The 18,864-nt window shown below is 39.2% G+C and overlaps 1 protein-coding gene across 1 annotated transcript in view; it reads right to left on the reverse strand.

Annotated features, from left to right (window-relative positions):
- LOC146557348 (NACHT, LRR and PYD domains-containing protein 3-like) overlaps positions 1-18,864 on the reverse strand; it is a 193,094-nt gene that overhangs the window by 102,191 nt on the left and 72,039 nt on the right. Inside the window, exons 6-7 of the mRNA XM_085248399.1 lie at positions 17,926-18,009; positions 10,585-10,668 (exon numbers count right to left, since the gene is read on the reverse strand). Coding sequence (XP_085104525.1) covers positions 10,585-10,668; positions 17,926-18,009 — 168 coding nt within the window. The remainder of the gene's footprint in view (positions 1-10,584; positions 10,669-17,925; positions 18,010-18,864) is intronic.

Here is an 18,864-nt window from a genome sequence, read left to right on the forward strand (position 1 = left end):
TGTTTGTGTGTGTGTGTGTGTTTGTCTGTGCCTTTCTGATTCAAAGTAAAGGAGCAGATAGGAGGTCGAGGGAGTGAGAGGAACTGAACGGGGAAGGATTCGTAGCAGACTGCCACATTCATGTTGGGAGACGATAGGCATAATAATGTTTGTCATTGTCACAGTATAAAAACTGTATGTCCATTTCAGGGTTTTTCTTTCTAGGAGGACAGATGGGTGCACTCACTGCAAGGTGCAGTCCTGTAACTTGTAACTTCAACTGCAAAGCAAATTCAATTTTTTTTAAAACTACAGATATTTCTTCTGAATTCCTTCTTTAAAAAAATGAACACGACACTACTTTCTCTAGCTTATCAGGGGAATCACAAAGGCATTCCCGACAACAAAAACTCTTTCATTCTTGAAGAAAGAAAAAACACAAATTGCCTTACTTTCAGAAAGTCATTTAAATGATTTGGAACACTCAAAACTAAAAAGAAGTTGGGCTGGCCAAGTTTTTTACTCATCCTATAATACAAAAAGTAGAGGAGTAGCCATCCTTATCCATCGTAATCTGCCTCTAACCATAGAAAAAGTCATAAAAGATAAGGAAGGACGCTACATTCTTATATGCGGTTTCTTATTTAGAGAATCTATCTCCATAGGATGTGTTTATGGTCCAAATTCAGAAGATGTTTTGTTTTCCCCCAATCTCTTAACCCATGTTTCAGCCATAGCTTCCCCATATTTGGTTTTGGGAGGTGACTTTAATTGTGTTCCTGATCCTAGGGTTGATAAATCTCCACCAGGGGGTGACTTGTCGCCAAAAAGCATTAGACTGATAGAGTTTTCTTCTGATCTAGAAATTTTTGATTCCTGGCGAGTAGCTCACCCCACAGATAGGGATTTCACTTTTTTTTCTTGCCCCCATCAGATTTTCTCAAGAATAGATTTGCGCCTGTCATCCAGGATGGTGTTGGATAGGATTGAAGAGTGCTCAATAAGTTCTTTTCCATTATCTGGTCATTCAGTAGTAAGTATAAATATTCACCCACCTTATTTTGAGCCATATTCCCGCCGATGGAGGACAAATCCTTATTTATTGAGTAACCCCCTATTTATTGAGTATATCACTAAAGAGTGGAATGTTTTTATGACCATTAATATAACGGAAGATGTAAGCCCATCTTTATTGTGGGAAACTGCAAAAGCCTATCTTAGGGGTAGTATTATCTCATACACCACAGCGCAGAAAAAGGCTTCAATGTAAGAACAACTCAATTTAGTGCACATAATACAAAAACTAGAAGTGCAGTTTAAAATCTCCAGGTCCAAAACTATACTTAAGAAGTTAGAAGTAGCCCGCTCAGCTTTAAATCAATTACTGACTAAAAGAGCAAAGGCAGCAATTTTCTTTGCTAAGCATAAATTATAAGAATCTGGGAACAAACCTGGCCGTCTCTTAGCAAAAATAGCAAAAGGCAGGACAGATACAAACGTCATACCATCACTGTTTGATAATAAACATGTCAAGCATTATAAAACAACGGATATCAATCAAATTATGAAGCAGTTCTATATGCACTTGTACTCATCAGAGTGTAGTAATACAGATGGGAAGATGTGGGAATTTCTAGAGAACGTGCCTGTTGTATCGTTATCAGAAAGTCACAGGAAAAAGTTAAAGAACCCTATGACAGAGGAGGAAGTGCGACTTGCTATTAACTCCCTTAACCTCCTAGGACCTGGCGTCCACATATGTGGACATCACACTTTGTGTTCTTTAGACCAAAATACTGAATTTTGCTCTACATGGGCCTAATATCCACTTACGAGGACATTATACTGCTACTGTTCTATCAAAATTTTAAACAAATATCCTCAAATGTAGCTCTTATTTTTCTTCAAAACAAAAATAAGGTTAAAAAAAAAAAACAAACATCTGGCAATTCTTTGTTTTTACATTCATCTGGCCCCAATATGCCCAAATATCAAAGACAAATTAAAAATGTATGCCGTGGAGGAGTTCAGGTCTTAGGAGGTTAAAGGTGGAAAAGCACCAGGGCCTGATGGTTTCTGCCCAGAGTTTTATAAAAAACTAAGTCATCTTCTTGCAGGACCATTGTTCATTCTTAAAAGGACTGTTTTAAGAATGAACAATTGCCCTCAAAACTCAGACCGGCAAATATTTTGTTAATTTGAAAGAAAAATAAATCACCAGATAGGTGTGAATCGTACAGACCGATCAGCCTCATCAATGTCGATCCTAAATTACTCTCCAAGCTATTAGTAAGGAGGCTAGAGGGCATTCTCACACTGCTTATAAACCCTGATCAAACAGGCTTTATTCAAAATCATTTCTCGTCTAATATTTGTAGACTATTAAATATTATACAATACTCGAATCAGACAAATTATAAATGTTATATCTTTAGATGCCAAAAGGGCATTTGACAGAATCGAGTGGACATATTTATTTAATGTATTAGAAAGATTTGGCTTAGGTGAGGGTTTTATTGCATGGATTAAAACTATCTACAAACTTCCAGAAGCTTGGACAATCATGTACAATCATCAGCGTTTCCACTGCAAAGAGGTACGAGGCAAGGCTGTCCCCTCTCCTCTTTGCATTAGTACTTGAACCTCTAGCTGAGGCCATTCGCCAGCACCAAGATGTGCATGGTATAACAGTGGGTGGAACAAATCATAAGATAGCATTGTATGCTGACGATATTTTGCTGTTCTTATCAAAACCAGAACAATCAATACCAGCAATTATGTCCACTATACATGAGTTCAGCTCTTTCTCTGGTTACAGAATTAATTTTGGGAAATCAGAGGTCATGCCGCTGGGTGATCAGATTAACTCTTTGCCAGATATTTCTAACCCCTTTTAATTGTCCCCCAGCGGCTTTACATACCTTGGGCTAAACATTCCACCAGTTCTTAAAGATTTATGGAAACTGAACTTATCACCCGTTATAATAAAAATTTAAAGAGATTTAGATAGATGGCAAAAATTGCCGCTTTCTCTTATGGGGCGCGTGAATTTAATCAAAATGAGTATTCTCCCGCGTTTATTATATCCCCTACAAATGCTGCCTTTACTGATCACCCAGAAAGTTTCTTGAGATATAAAAAAAGCCTTTTCAAAATTTATCTGGCGTGGCAAGAAACCTAGATTAAGGATCGGAACTTTACAACTGCCTATAGATAGGGGATGCTTAGGCTTACCAAATTTAATTTTTTATAATTGGGCATGTCATAGCGGTGTCTTATGGGAGTGGCTACATGCTTTTCTAAATTCTCACTCTCACCTAGACTCTTTGTCCACTTTACCTTATTCCCTTTGGAGTTTAGCTGTCTGTGACAAAAAACAATATTACAAATGGGGATTAAGAATAACCCAATCATTTATAATACAATAAGGGTCTGGAGGGAAATGCGTAGAAGGTTGGGTAGAGAAGATTGCACTTCATTCTTGACTCCTTTACTGAGAAACAAAGACTTCGTTCCAGGAATGTCTCGCAGTATGTTCGATAAGTGGCATAAAAATGGATTAAGGGTAATTGGCGATTTGTATCAAAACAACACACTGATGAACTTTGAGCAATTGCAGTCAAATTTTAATATTCCTAGTAGAGATGGCACGATACCACTTTTTTATGTCCAATACCGATACCGATATCGTAAATTTGGATATGTGCCGATACCGAAATGAATCTGATATAGTGTGTTTTATAATCAATAAAACGGCTTTTTTTAATATCTTGCTGCTTTTTTGTAAGTTTGTATACTCAAGTTTTAACAAAACAAAAACACTAAAGCTATTCTGTTACACCTGTATGCAAAAAATACACTGCACCCAAAATATTTCATAGTTCAGCAATACTGATCAAGCTAATAAACTTAAACCTACTCCGTCATCCCTATTCTGGTATTTTAAAGAGTAAGCAACCTAACCAATCTGGTTCTAAAACTCAGAGAAAGAAAAATAGGAAACCCTCCACCTCATTATGCTTAATCGGCGTAATCAACTTTAATTTGATGCAGTGTGAAAAAAAAATGCACAGAAATCAATTATTTTTCAAGAATAATTAAATAGATTCAACATCTTTCTTCAACAGAACTGCAGACTGCACAGATGGTTCCTTCCCAAAGGAAAAAGTACTATAGCTTACTAGGGTATATTTGACTATATAATTACTATATACAGTAATGGACTTCTATACATTTTACATCAGATTAAAACTTTGGGTGTAAGATTCGGATAATTTTTATTAAAAGCTAGACATTTTAAATCAGAATAAGAGAGAAAAGTATGTCTTTGTGCCCCCCTTTTCCCTGTTAATGCCCTATCGGGCCCCCTTGGCTAAACTTTGCTAGATCCACCCCTGCACAGTTACCAGCCGTCAGCTACGTAGAAAAAGATCCTGGTGTAGAAAGTAATATTAAATAAATTCTAACAACATCTTACCAAGCTTAAACGTGCTGCTGTTGTTCAGTCGCTGGTTTCCTGTTTCTGGCGCGAAGTGGGCGATAAACAAGCAAGAGAGACGGACTCGCGACAGAAAAGCCGATCAGCTGATCATTAATCAGTTTCACGATTGAAGTAGCAGCAGGAGGGGGAGGGGGAGAAGAGGCAGTCGCTCCATACATCGGTTGTTAAGCTTAATGCGGGAATGCTTTACAAACATTCAGAGATGAACTTACAGACTTTCTTTACTTCTCTCTGGGATAACTTCCTCAGAGATGAAATGCCAGATTGGTAGCGAGGCTACAAATACACACAGCCGCTCTATCACCTGACTCACACTGCTCCGACGTGCTACAGTTATGAGCAGACTTATGCCATGTCGCAAGTTTTGTGAGGTGCTTTTTTTGATATTTAATGGATCGGATTACATTTTTTATTCCTTGATATCCGATCAAGTAATTTACGTCAGATACCGATACTTAATATCGGATCGGTCCATCTCTAATTCCTAGAGACCACTTTTTTGGCTTTCTCCAGGTTCGTACCTTTGTTCATTCTAAAATTCCACAGTCTTCAGAACTAGTTATATATGATGATATTGAGACATTTCTTATTAAGCGAAAAGACAGAACTCATTTTATCTCAGCCTTTTATTCTCTCCTATATACTCTCAGTAGCAACACATTGAGTGCTATTCATAAATAGGAGAGAGATCTTAATAATCAATATACCGAAGAGGAGTGGAAAGGAGCCATTAACATGGGTAGTTCCACTTTTACTTGCAACCGCTTGCGAGAAACCCAATACAAATCATACATCGCCTTTACATAGCTCCTAATGTCTTGCATAAGATTGCACCTCAATTCAATTCAATTCAATTCAATTTTATTTATATAGCGCCAAATCACAACAAAAGTCGCCTCAAGGCGCTTCATAGATACAGAGAAAAACCCAACAATCATATGACCCCCTATGAGCAAGCACTTTGGCGACAGTGGGAAGGAAAAACTCCCTTTTAACAGGAAGAAACCTCCGGCAGAACCAGGCTCAGGGAGGGGCGGCCATCTGCTGCGACCGGTTGGGGTGAGAGAAGGAAGACAGGATAAAGACATGCTGTGGAAGAGAGACAGAGGTTAATAACAGATATGATTCAATGCAGAGAGGTCTATTAATACATAGTGAGTGAGAAAGGTGACTGGAAAGGAAAAACTCAATGCATCATGGGAATCCCCCGGCAGCCTACATCTATTGCAGCATAACAAAGGGAGGATTCAGGGTCACCTGGTCCAGCCCTAACTATATGCTTTAGAAAAAAGGAAAGTTTTAAGCCTAATCTTAAAAGTAGAGATAGTGTCTGTCTCCCGAATCCAAACTGGAAGCTGGTTCCACAGAAGAGGGGCCTGAAAACTGAAGGCTCTCCCTCCCATTCTACTTTTAAATACTCTAGGAACAACAAGTAGGCCTGCAGAGCGAGAGCGGAGCGCTCTAATAGGGTGATATGGTACTACAAGGTCATTAAGATAAGATGGGGCCTGATTATTTAAGACCTTGTATGTGAGGAGCAGGATTTTGAATTCAATTCTGGATTTAACAGGAAGCCAATGAAGGGAAGCCAAAACAGGAGAAATATGCTCTCTCTTTCTAGTCCCTGTCAGGACTCTTGCTGCAGCATTTTGGATTAGCTGAAGGCTTTTCAGTGAGTTTTTTGGACATCCTGATAATAATGAATTACAGTAGTCCAGCCTGGAAGTAATAAATGCATGAACTAGTTTTTCAGCGTCACTCTGAGACAGGATATTTCTAATTTTAGAGATGTTGCACAAATGGAAGAAAGCAGTCTTACATATTTGTTTAATATGTGCGTTGAAGGACATGTCCTGGTCAAAAATGACTCCAAGGTTCCTCACCGCGTTACTGGAGGCCAAGGTAATGCCATCCAGAGTAAGAATCTGATTAGATACCATATTTCTAAGATTTTCAGGGCCGAGTACAATAACCTCAGTTTTATCTGAATTAAGAAGCAGAAAGTTAGCGGCCATCCAGGTCTTTATGTCTTTAAGACATTCCTGCAGTTTAACTAATTGGTGTGTGTTATCTGGCTTCATGGACAGATAGAGCTGGGTGTCATCTGCATAGCAGTGAAAATGTATGCTATGTCTTCTAATGATACTGCCTAAGGGAAGCATGTATAATGTAAACAGAATTGGTCCTAGCACTGAACCCTGTGGAACTCCATAATTAACCTCAGTGTGTGAAGAGGACTCTCCATTTACATGCACGAATTGGAGTCTATTAGATAGATATGATACAAACCACTGCAGCGCAGTACTTGTAATACCTACAGCATGTTCTAATCGCTCTAATAGGATATTATGATCAACAGTATCGAACGCTGCACTGAGGTCTAGCAGGACAAGCACAGAGATGAGTCCACTGTCAGAGGCCATAAGAAGATCATTTGCAACCTTCACTAAAGCTGTTTCTGTGCTGTGCTGAGCTCTGAAACCTGACTGAAACTCTTCAAATAAACCATTCCTCTGCAGATGATCTGTTAGCTGTTTGACAACTACTCTTTCAAGGATTTTTGATATGAAAGGAAGGTTGGAGATTGGCCTATAATTAGCTAAGACTGCTGGGTCTAGAGATGGCTTTTTGAGTAAAGGTTTAACTACAGCCAGCTTGAAGGCCTGTGGTACATAGCCGATTATTAGAGATAGGTTGATCATATTTAAGATCGAAGAATTAATTAATGGCAGGACTTCTTTGAGCAGTTTTGTAGGAATGGGGTCTAAAAGACACGTTGATGGTTTGGAGGAAGTAATTATTGAAGTTAACTCAGAAAGATCAATTGGAGAAAAAGAGTCTAACTTAATATCAATGGTACTAAGAGTAGCTGTAGATAATATTACATCTGTGGGATGATTATTGGTAATTTTTTCTCTAATGATAAAAATTTTATTTGTGAAGAAGTTCATGAAGTCATTACTAGTTAACGTTAAAGGGATGGTTGGCTCAAAAGAGCTCTGACTTTTTGTCAGCCTGGCTACAGTGCTGAAGAGAAACCTAGGGTTGTTCTTATTTTCTTCAATCAGTGATGAATAGTAAGATGTTCTGGCTTTGCGGAGGGCTTTCTTATAAAGCAGCAAACTATTTCTCCAGGCTAAATGATGATCCTCTAGATTTGTGACACGCCATTTCCTCTCCAGATTACGAGTCATCTGCTTTAGGGTACGTGTTTGAGAATTATACCACGGAGTCAGGTACTTCTGATTTGAGGCCTTAGTTTTCACAGGAGCTACAGTATCCAGAGTCGTACGTAGTGAGGAGGTGAAATTATTAACAAGATAATCGACCTCTGTTGGGGTAGCGTTCAGATAGCTGCTTTGCTCTGTGTTGGTACAGGGCATTGGAGATGATAACAGTGGGTGGATTATATTCTTAAACTTAGTTACAGTGCTTTCAGAAAGACATCTACTTTGATAAAGTCTACTCTTCACCGCTGTGTAATCAATTATTGTAAATGTAAATGTTATCAGGAAATGATCAGACAGGAGAGGGTTTTCAGGAAACACTGTTAAATGTTCAGTTTCTATGCCATATGTTAAAACAAGATCTAGAGTGTGATTAAAGTGGTGGGTGGGTTCTTTTACATTTTGAGAGAAACCAATTGAGTCTAATAACAGATTAAATGCCATGTTGAGGCTGTCATTTTTAGCATCTACATGGATGTTAAAATCACCCACAATAATTATTTTATCTGAGCTCAGAACTAAATTAGATATAAAGTCTGAGAAATCAGACAGAAACTCTGTGTAAGGCCCAGGTGGACGATAGATGATAACAAGTAAGACTGGTTTCTGAGTTTCACAGCTGGGGTGGACAATGTTAAGCATCAGGCTTTCAAATGAATTAAAAGTCTGTCTTGGTCTTTCATTAATTAATAGGCTGGTGTGAAAAATTGCTGCCACACCGCCCCCTCGGCCTGTGCTTCGAGATTTCTGGTAGTTAGAATGGCTCGGGGGTGTTGATTCATTTAAACTAACATAATCATCCTGCTGCAACCAGGTTTCTGTAAGGCAGAGTAAATCAATTTGTTGATCAATTATTAAGTCATGTACTAACAGAGACTTGGAGGAGAGAGACCTAATATTTAATAATCCACATTTCACTGTTTTACTCTTTGGTTCAGATGTGGATACTGTATTGTTCTTTCTTTGTGATTGTTTATGTTTAAGTTGTTTGTTGCTGGTTTTTAGTTTGTTTTTTGTCTTTTTGGAAGCTGACACAGTCTCTATGGAGATGGGTTTTTGGGGGGGTAGCAGGAGGAGAGAAGCTGCAGAGAAGCGTGTAAGACTGCAACTCTGCTTCCTGGTCCCAACTCTGGATAGTCATATTTTGGGGGGTTTAATAAATTTGTCCATATTTCTAGAAATGAGAGCTGCTCCATCCAAAGTGGGATGGATGCCGTCTCTCCTAACAAGACCAGGTTTCCTCCAGAAGGTTTGCCAATTATCTATGAAGCCCACATCGTTTCTGGGACACCACTCAGACAGCCAGCAATTTAAGGAGAACATGCGGCTAAACATGTCACTCCTGGTCTGATTGGGGAGGGGACCAGAGAAAACTACAGAGTCCGACATTGTTTTGGCAAAGTTGCACACCGATTCAATATTGATTTTAGTGACCTCCGATTGGCGTAACCGGGTGTCATTACTGCCGACGTGAATTATGATATTTCATATTTCCCATTTTTGTAGTACATGTCAAAATAGAAACTGACACTTTTTTTCATTACATTTTGGGAATGTAAATTAATCAAAAGATTTTGGAGCTCCATATCTCAAGAACTAAGTAATATTTTTAACAATCTGCATCAAAGGGACCCTAGGTATTTTCTTCTTGGCCTACCCTCAAAAGAAGTAACATTAAATCACTTGCAGCGCAAATTATGTGACAAATTATTTCTGCTAGCTAGGAAATGTATTCTCATTAATTGGGTTAAGGATAAACCTCCCTCTGTGACTTTGCAGTAAAGAGAATTATTTAAAGTTATTCCTCACAAAAGAACTGCTGTCTGTGAAAGTTCTCAGTCATCCACGTCATCGTCTTCAAGCAACTTAAAGAAGTCCAGACGCTTTTCTTTGCAAGCTCCTTTGACAAAAGAACTGCTGCTATTTTAGGAGGAAATGAGGGTCTCTTTCTCAATGTTTGGTCCCCTTTGCTTTCTAATTTGCCAAATGATTTGTCCCAATTGTTGAGGGGGGGTTGTTCCGATTAAGATGTTCTCAGTTAATAAATATGTGAAAGAATGGCTCGCTCACAGGACCTCAGGGAACTCCAGTCTCGTACTGTCATAGGATGCAGTCAGTCAGCTGTTAGAGGGTTTCTAATAACGTGGAAAAGATCTAACAACAGAAGCTCATCCGTGAAGTGTTAGGCCACGTAAAATCAAAGACTGGGGTCAGCTGATGCCCAGTGCAGAGAGGTTGCCAGTTTTCTGCAGAGTCAATCACTACAGGCCTCCAAACTTCACGTGGCCTTCAGATTATCTTAAGAGCAGAGCCTCATCGAATGGGTTTCCGTGGCAACCAACTGCTCTTCCCTGGGTCTCTTTGTGACCTCTCAGACTGATTAACAGCTTACTCTGAAAGATCAGACACAAAGTGCCATGAAAATTAGAGACAGCAGCTCTGTTCTTTAAAGAACCCACTCAGTACATATTTTCCCCACAGATATGAGCATCATGGAGTGGTTCTTATATAGCGCTTTTCTATTCTATCTTCAGCACTCAAAGCCCATACCAAAACGTGTGCATTCACCCATTCACACCAGCACTTTGTTAACTGAGTGCTTTCTAACTAACATTCATACTCCGATGGATGCATTGGAGACCAACTTGGGGTTAGTGTCTTGCCCAAGGATATTTGGCATGCAGACTAAGGGGGGAGCCAGGAATCGAACCACCAACCTTCAGAACAGCAAATGACCAAGTATAATATTTCTATCTTTTAAGTTTCATCTTTTTTTTCTTTTTTTTTAAATGAATCTTTATAAAAACCTGAGGATTTTTCAGGTCATATTTATCCGGGAAAACAAACATCTGAAGGAGCTCATTACAGTTCTCTTACCTCTGTGGTCTAAGTTCGTTATTGAACGTTGAACATCGGTATCTGGGCCCACTATTGGATCCTGTAGACCGAGCATAATGACCGCTGCAGACAAAAACATGTTTTATTCAATGAGTGATAAATTCTTTGCTGAAAGTCATTGAAGCAGCTCTGATGTCACATCAGTCTATGCATATTAAAACAAAATAACAAAAAAAACCCCCAAAAAAGTATTACATTCTTTATGAATTAATAAACTAAAGCTGTTTTAATATTTTATTATATACACAATGTGTGAATGTGTGTGTGAATGGGTGGATGACTGGATGTGTAAAGCGCTTTGGGGTCCTTAGGGATTAGTAAAGCGCTATACAAATACAGGCCATTTACAATGCAAATGTGCTCATAACCAGTTGGCGCTCCGTGTTTGAGGTTCAAAAGCTTCGTCCAGGTATTCTCTGTACTGAATCTTGCAGGATAACATTGAGCACTTGAGGGTTCTTTTCTCTGTATGCTTACACACACATGGTAATGGTTAGAACAGTCTCTGGGTCAGGAAGTCAGAACAAGGTATCCTGAATTGGGCCTTAGAATCAGCAGAAGGATAATAGCAGATAGTCAAGGCTACGCAGGGTGTGTTTTTTGTTGTTGTTGTTGTTTGTGTGTGTGTGTGTGTTTGTCTGTGCCTTTCTGATTCAAAGTAAAGGAGCAGATAGGAGGTCGAGGGAGTGAGAGGAACTGAACGGGGAAGGATTCGTAGCAGACTGCCACATTCATGTTGGGAGACGATAGGCATAATAATGTTTGTCATTGTCACAGTATAAAAACTGTATGTCCATTTCAGGGTTTTTCTTTCTAGGAGGACAGATGGGTGCACTCACTGCAAGGTGCAGTCCTGTAACTTGTAACTTCAACTGCAAAGCAAATTCAATTTTTTTTAAAACTACAGATATTTCTTCTGAATTCCTTCTTTAAAAAAATGAACACGACACTACTTTCTCTAGCTTATCAGGGGAATCACAAAGGCATTCCCGACAACAAAAACTCTTTCATTCTTGAAGAAAGAAAAAACACAAATTGCCTTACTTTCAGAAAGTCATTTAAATGATTTGGAACACTCAAAACTAAAAAGAAGTTGGGCTGGCCAAGTTTTTTACTCATCCTATAATACAAAAAGTAGAGGAGTAGCCATCCTTATCCATCGTAATCTGCCTCTAACCATAGAAAAAGTCATAAAAGATAAGGAAGGACGCTACATTCTTATATGCGGTTTCTTATTTAGAGAATCTATCTCCATAGGATGTGTTTATGGTCCAAATTCAGAAGATGTTTTGTTTTCCCCCAATCTCTTAACCCATGTTTCAGCCATAGCTTCCCCATATTTGGTTTTGGGAGGTGACTTTAATTGTGTTCCTGATCCTAGGGTTGATAAATCTCCACCAGGGGGTGACTTGTCGCCAAAAAGCATTAGACTGATAGAGTTTTCTTCTGATCTAGAAATTTTTGATTCCTGGCGAGTAGCTCACCCCACAGATAGGGATTTCACTTTTTTTTCTTGCCCCCATCAGATTTTCTCAAGAATAGATTTGCGCCTGTCATCCAGGATGGTGTTGGATAGGATTGAAGAGTGCTCAATAAGTTCTTTTCCATTATCTGGTCATTCAGTAGTAAGTATAAATATTCACCCACCTTATTTTGAGCCATATTCCCGCCGATGGAGGACAAATCCTTATTTATTGAGTAACCCCCTATTTATTGAGTATATCACTAAAGAGTGGAATGTTTTTATGACCATTAATATAACGGAAGATGTAAGCCCATCTTTATTGTGGGAAACTGCAAAAGCCTATCTTAGGGGTAGTATTATCTCATACACCACAGCGCAGAAAAAGGCTTCAATGTAAGAACAACTCAATTTAGTGCACATAATACAAAAACTAGAAGTGCAGTTTAAAATCTCCAGGTCCAAAACTATACTTAAGAAGTTAGAAGTAGCCCGCTCAGCTTTAAATCAATTACTGACTAAAAGAGCAAAGGCAGCAATTTTCTTTGCTAAGCATAAATTATAAGAATCTGGGAACAAACCTGGCCGTCTCTTAGCAAAAATAGCAAAAGGCAGGACAGATACAAACGTCATACCATCACTGTTTGATAATAAACATGTCAAGCATTATAAAACAACGGATATCAATCAAATTATGAAGCAGTTCTATATGCACTTGTACTCATCAGAGTGTAGTAATACAGATGGGAAGATGTGGGAATTTCTAGAGAACGTGCCTGTTGTATCGTTATCAGAAAGTCACAGGAAAAAGTTAAAGAACCCTATGACAGAGGAGGAAGTGCGACTTGCTATTAACTCCCTTAACCTCCTAGGACCTGGCGTCCACATATGTGGACATCACACTTTGTGTTCTTTAGACCAAAATACTGAATTTTGCTCTACATGGGCCTAATATCCACTTACGAGGACATTATACTGCTACTGTTCTATCAAAATTTTAAACAAATATCCTCACATGTAGCTTTTATTTTTCTTCAAAACAAAAATAAGGTAAAAAAAAAAAAAAACATCTGGCAATTCTTTGTTTTTACATTCATCTGGCCCCAATATGCCCAAATATCAAAGACAAATTAAAAATGTATGCCGTGGAGGAGTTCAGGTCTTAGGAGGTTAAAGGTGGAAAAGCACCAGGGCCTGATGGTTTCTGCCCAGAGTTTTATAAAAAACTAAGTCATCTTCTTGCAGGACCATTGTTCATTCTTAAAAGGACTGTTTTAAGAATGAACAATTGCCCTCAAAACTCAGACCGGCAAATATTTTGTTAATTTGAAAGAAAAATAAATCACCAGATAGGTGTGAATCGTACAGACCGATCAGCCTCATCAATGTCGATCCTAAATTACTCTCCAAGCTATTAGTAAGGAGGCTAGAGGGCATTCTCACACTGCTTATAAACCCTGATCAAACAGGCTTTATTCAAAATCATTTCTCGTCTAATATTTGTAGACTATTAAATATTATACAATACTCGAATCAGACAAATTATAAATGTTATATCTTTAGATGCCAAAAGGGCATTTGACAGAATCGAGTGGACATATTTATTTAATGTATTAGAAAGATTTGGCTTAGGTGAGGGTTTTATTGCATGGATTAAAACTATCTACAAACTTCCAGAAGCTTGGACAATCATGTACAATCATCAGCGTTTCCACTGCAAAGAGGTACGAGGCAAGGCTGTCCCCTCTCCTCTTTGCATTAGTACTTGAACCTCTAGCTGAGGCCATTCGCCAGCACCAAGATGTGCATGGTATAACAGTGGGTGGAACAAATCATAAGATAGCATTGTATGCTGACGATATTTTGCTGTTCTTATCAAAACCAGAACAATCAATACCAGCAATTATGTCCACTATACATGAGTTCAGCTCTTTCTCTGGTTACAGAATTAATTTTGGGAAATCAGAGGTCATGCCGCTGGGTGATCAGATTAACTCTTTGCCAGATATTTCTAACCCCTTTTAATTGTCCCCCAGCGGCTTTACATACCTTGGGCTAAACATTCCACCAGTTCTTAAAGATTTATGGAAACTGAACTTATCACCCGTTATAATAAAAATTTAAAGAGATTTAGATAGATGGCAAAAATTGCCGCTTTCTCTTATGGGGCGCGTGAATTTAATCAAAATGAGTATTCTCCCGCGTTTATTATATCCCCTACAAATGCTGCCTTTACTGATCACCCAGAAAGTTTCTTGAGATATAAAAAAAGCCTTTTCAAAATTTATCTGGCGTGGCAAGAAACCTAGATTAAGGATCGGAACTTTACAACTGCCTATAGATAGGGGATGCTTAGGCTTACCAAATTTAATTTTTTATAATTGGGCATGTCATAGCGGTGTCTTATGGGAGTGGCTACATGCTTTTCTAAATTCTCACTCTCACCTAGACTCTTTGTCCACTTTACCTTATTCCCTTTGGAGTTTAGCTGTCTGTGACAAAAAACAATATTACAAATGGGGATTAAGAATAACCCAATCATTTATAATACAATAAGGGTCTGGAGGGAAATGCGTAGAAGGTTGGGTAGAGAAGATTGCACTTCATTCTTGACTCCTTTACTGAGAAACAAAGACTTCGTTCCAGGAATGTCTCGCAGTATGTTCGATAAGTGGCATAAAAATGGATTAAGGGTAATTGGCGATTTGTATCAAAACAACACACTGATGAACTTTGAGCAATTGCAGTCAAATTTTAATATTCCTAGTAGAGATGGCACGATACCACTTTTTTATGTCCAATACCGATACCGATATCGTAAATTTGGATATGTGCCGATACCGAAATGAATCTGATATAGTGTGTTTTATAATCAATAAAACGGCTTTTTTTAATATCTTGCTGCTTTTTTGTAAGTTTGTATACTCAAGTTTTAACAAAACAAAAACACTAAAGCTATTCTGTTACACCTGTATGCAAAAAATACACTGCACCCAAAATATTTCATAGTTCAGCAATACTGATCAAGCTAATAAACTTAAACCTACTCCGTCATCCCTATTCTGGTATTTTAAAGAGTAAGCAACCTAACCAATCTGGTTCTAAAACTCAGAGAAAGAAAAATAGGAAACCCTCCACCTCATTATGCTTAATCGGCGTAATCAACTTTAATTTGATGCAGTGTGAAAAAAAAATGCACAGAAATCAATTATTTTTCAAGAATAATTAAATAGATTCAACATCTTTCTTCAACAGAACTGCAGACTGCACAGATGGTTCCTTCCCAAAGGAAAAAGTACTATAGCTTACTAGGGTATATTTGACTATATAATTACTATATACAGTAATGGACTTCTATACATTTTACATCAGATTAAAACTTTGGGTGTAAGATTCGGATAATTTTTATTAAAAGCTAGACATTTTAAATCAGAATAAGAGAGAAAAGTATGTCTTTGTGCCCCCCTTTTCCCTGTTAATGCCCTATCGGGCCCCCTTGGCTAAACTTTGCTAGATCCACCCCTGCACAGTTACCAGCCGTCAGCTACGTAGAAAAAGATCCTGGTGTAGAAAGTAATATTAAATAAATTCTAACAACATCTTACCAAGCTTAAACGTGCTGCTGTTGTTCAGTCGCTGGTTTCCTGTTTCTGGCGCGAAGTGGGCGATAAACAAGCAAGAGAGACGGACTCGCGACAGAAAAGCCGATCAGCTGATCATTAATCAGTTTCACGATTGAAGTAGCAGCAGGAGGGGGAGGGGGAGAAGAGGCAGTCGCTCCATACATCGGTTGTTAAGCTTAATGCGGGAATGCTTTACAAACATTCAGAGATGAACTTACAGACTTTCTTTACTTCTCTCTGGGATAACTTCCTCAGAGATGAAATGCCAGATTGGTAGCGAGGCTACAAATACACACAGCCGCTCTATCACCTGACTCACACTGCTCCGACGTGCTACAGTTATGAGCAGACTTATGCCATGTCGCAAGTTTTGTGAGGTGCTTTTTTTGATATTTAATGGATCGGATTACATTTTTTATTCCTTGATATCCGATCAAGTAATTTACGTCAGATACCGATACTTAATATCGGATCGGTCCATCTCTAATTCCTAGAGACCACTTTTTTGGCTTTCTCCAGGTTCGTACCTTTGTTCATTCTAAAATTCCACAGTCTTCAGAACTAGTTATATATGATGATATTGAGACATTTCTTATTAAGCGAAAAGACAGAACTCATTTTATCTCAGCCTTTTATTCTCTCCTATATACTCTCAGTAGCAACACATTGAGTGCTATTCATAAATAGGAGAGAGATCTTAATAATCAATATACCGAAGAGGAGTGGAAAGGAGCCATTAACATGGGTAGTTCCACTTTTACTTGCAACCGCTTGCGAGAAACCCAATACAAATCATACATCGCCTTTACATAGCTCCTAATGTCTTGCATAAGATTGCACCTCATATTTCCCATTTTTGTAGTACATGTCAAAATAGAAACTGACACTTTTTTTCATTACATTTTGGGAATGTAAATTAATCAAAAGATTTTGGAGCTCCATATCTCAAGAACTAAGTAATATTTTTAACAATCTGCATCAAAGGGACCCTAGGTATTTTCTTCTTGGCCTACCCTCAAAAGAAGTAACATTAAATCACTTGCAGCGCAAATTATGTGACAAATTATTTCTGCTAGCTAGGAAATGTATTCTCATTAATTGGGTTAAGGATAAACCTCCCTCTGTGACTTTGCAGTAAAGAGAATTATTTAAAGTTATTCCTCACAAAAGAACTGCTGTCTGTGAAAGTTCTCAGTCATCCACGTCATTGTCTTCAAGCAACTTAAAGAAGTCCAGACGCTTTTCTTTGCAAGCTCCTTTGACAAAAGAACTGCTGCTATTTTAGGAGGAAATGAGGGTCTCTTTCTCAATGTTTGGTCCCCTTTGCTTTCTAATTTGCCAAATGATTTGTCCCAATTGTTGAGGGGGGGTTGTTCCGATTAAGATGTTCTCAGTTAATAAATATGTGAAAGAATGGCTCGCTCACAGGACCTCAGGGAACTCCAGTCTCGTACTGTCATAGGATGCAGTCAGTCAGCTGTTAGAGGGTTTCTAATAACGTGGAAAAGATCTAACAACAGAAGCTCATCCGTGAAGTGTTAGGCCACGTAAAATCAAAGACTGGGGTCAGCTGATGCCCAGTGCAGAGAGGTTGCCAGTTTTCTGCAGAGTCAATCACTACAGGCCTCCAAACTTCACGTGGCCTTCAGATTATCTTAAGAGCAGAGCCTCATCGAATGGGTTTCCGTGGCAACCAACTGCTCTTCCCTGGGTCTCTTTGTGACCTCTCAGACTGATTAACAGCTTACTCTTAAAGATCAGACACAAAGTGCCATGAAAATTAGAGACAGCAGCTCTGTTCTTTAAAGAACCCACTCAGTACATATTTTCCCAACAGATATGAGCATCATGGAGTGGTTCTTATATAGCGCTTTTCTATTCTATCTTCAGCACTCAAAGCCCATACCAAAACTTGTGCATTCACCCATTCACACCAGCACTTTGTTAACTGAGTGCTTTCTAACTAACATTCATACTCCGATGGATGCATTGGAGACCAACTTGGGGTTAGTGTCTTGCCCAAGGATATTTGGCATGCAGACTAAGGGGGGAGCCAGGAATCGAACCACCAACCTTCAGAACAGCAAATGACCAAGTATAATATTTCTATCTTTTAAGTTTCATCTTTTTTTTTCTTTTTTTTTTAAATGAATCTTTATAAAAACCTGAGGATTTTTCAGGTCATATTTATCCGGGAAAACAAACATCTGAAGGAGCTCATTACAGTTCTCTTACCTCTGTGGTCTAAGTTCCTTATTGAACGTTGAACATCGGTATCTGGGCCCACTATTGGATCCTGTAGACCGAGCATGCTGACTGCTGCAGACAAAAACATGTTTTATTCAATGAGTGATAAATTCTTTGCTGAAAGTCATTGAAGCAGCTCTGATGTCACATCAGTCTATGCATATTAAAACAAAATGTCAGGGTTTCTGGGTCTTTGACCCAGTATTCTTAGTTCATGTTCACTGTTTATATTCTGTCTGCTTCACCTCCTGTTTTATTGTGTTAGCCTTGGTCCATGTGCATTATGTTCCGTCCTCTTCCCGTTTATCATTAGGTCATTATGTTCAGCTGTGTACTCACCAGGTTCTAATCTCTCATCACTCAGCCTGTGTATTTATGTCCCTCAGTTCAACCAGTCCAATGTCTTGTCATTGATGTTATTGTGATGTTGTTCTCGCCGCCGTTAGGTTGTCCTCTGTTCAGTTCCGTCAGGTCAGCCGGTCAGTTGTCAGTCAGTCTTTCATTCATCCATTCAGTCAGTCGTCCAGCCGGCCAGCCGTTTCCTACTTCTGTTCTGTTTGTTCACTCCGTTGACAATAAAACACCAATCTTCACCTACCTGTGAGTCCAGCGTTTGGGTCCTCCTTCTTTCGTCCACGACCTCATCCTGACAGAATGACAAGACCCGTGCCACGAAGACACGATGTGGACCCAGCGGACTCGGACCTCTTCGAGCGGCAGGACGCAGCGCTCTCCATTTGGGCGGAGAAGCTCAGGTAGAAACAGCGGCTCTTCTCAGAGAGGGAGCTCGTCTTCGAGGGGACTCGTCTGGCTCTGGGCGGGCCTCGGAGACGCCGCGGTCCTCCACCTGCTGCCTCACCTGCAGCGGAGCATTCGCCGCGGAGAGTGGGCGTCACAGGCCAAGCTTCGGCCGCTCCCTCTCCCGCT

The sequence above is a fragment of the Mchenga conophoros genome, linkage group LG16, assembly GCF_057382185.1.
Source record: "Mchenga conophoros isolate Kocher_MC1m ecotype Shallow Benthic linkage group LG16, M_conophoros_male_GT1.1, whole genome shotgun sequence".
Lineage (NCBI taxonomy): Eukaryota > Metazoa > Chordata > Actinopteri > Cichliformes > Cichlidae > Mchenga > Mchenga conophoros.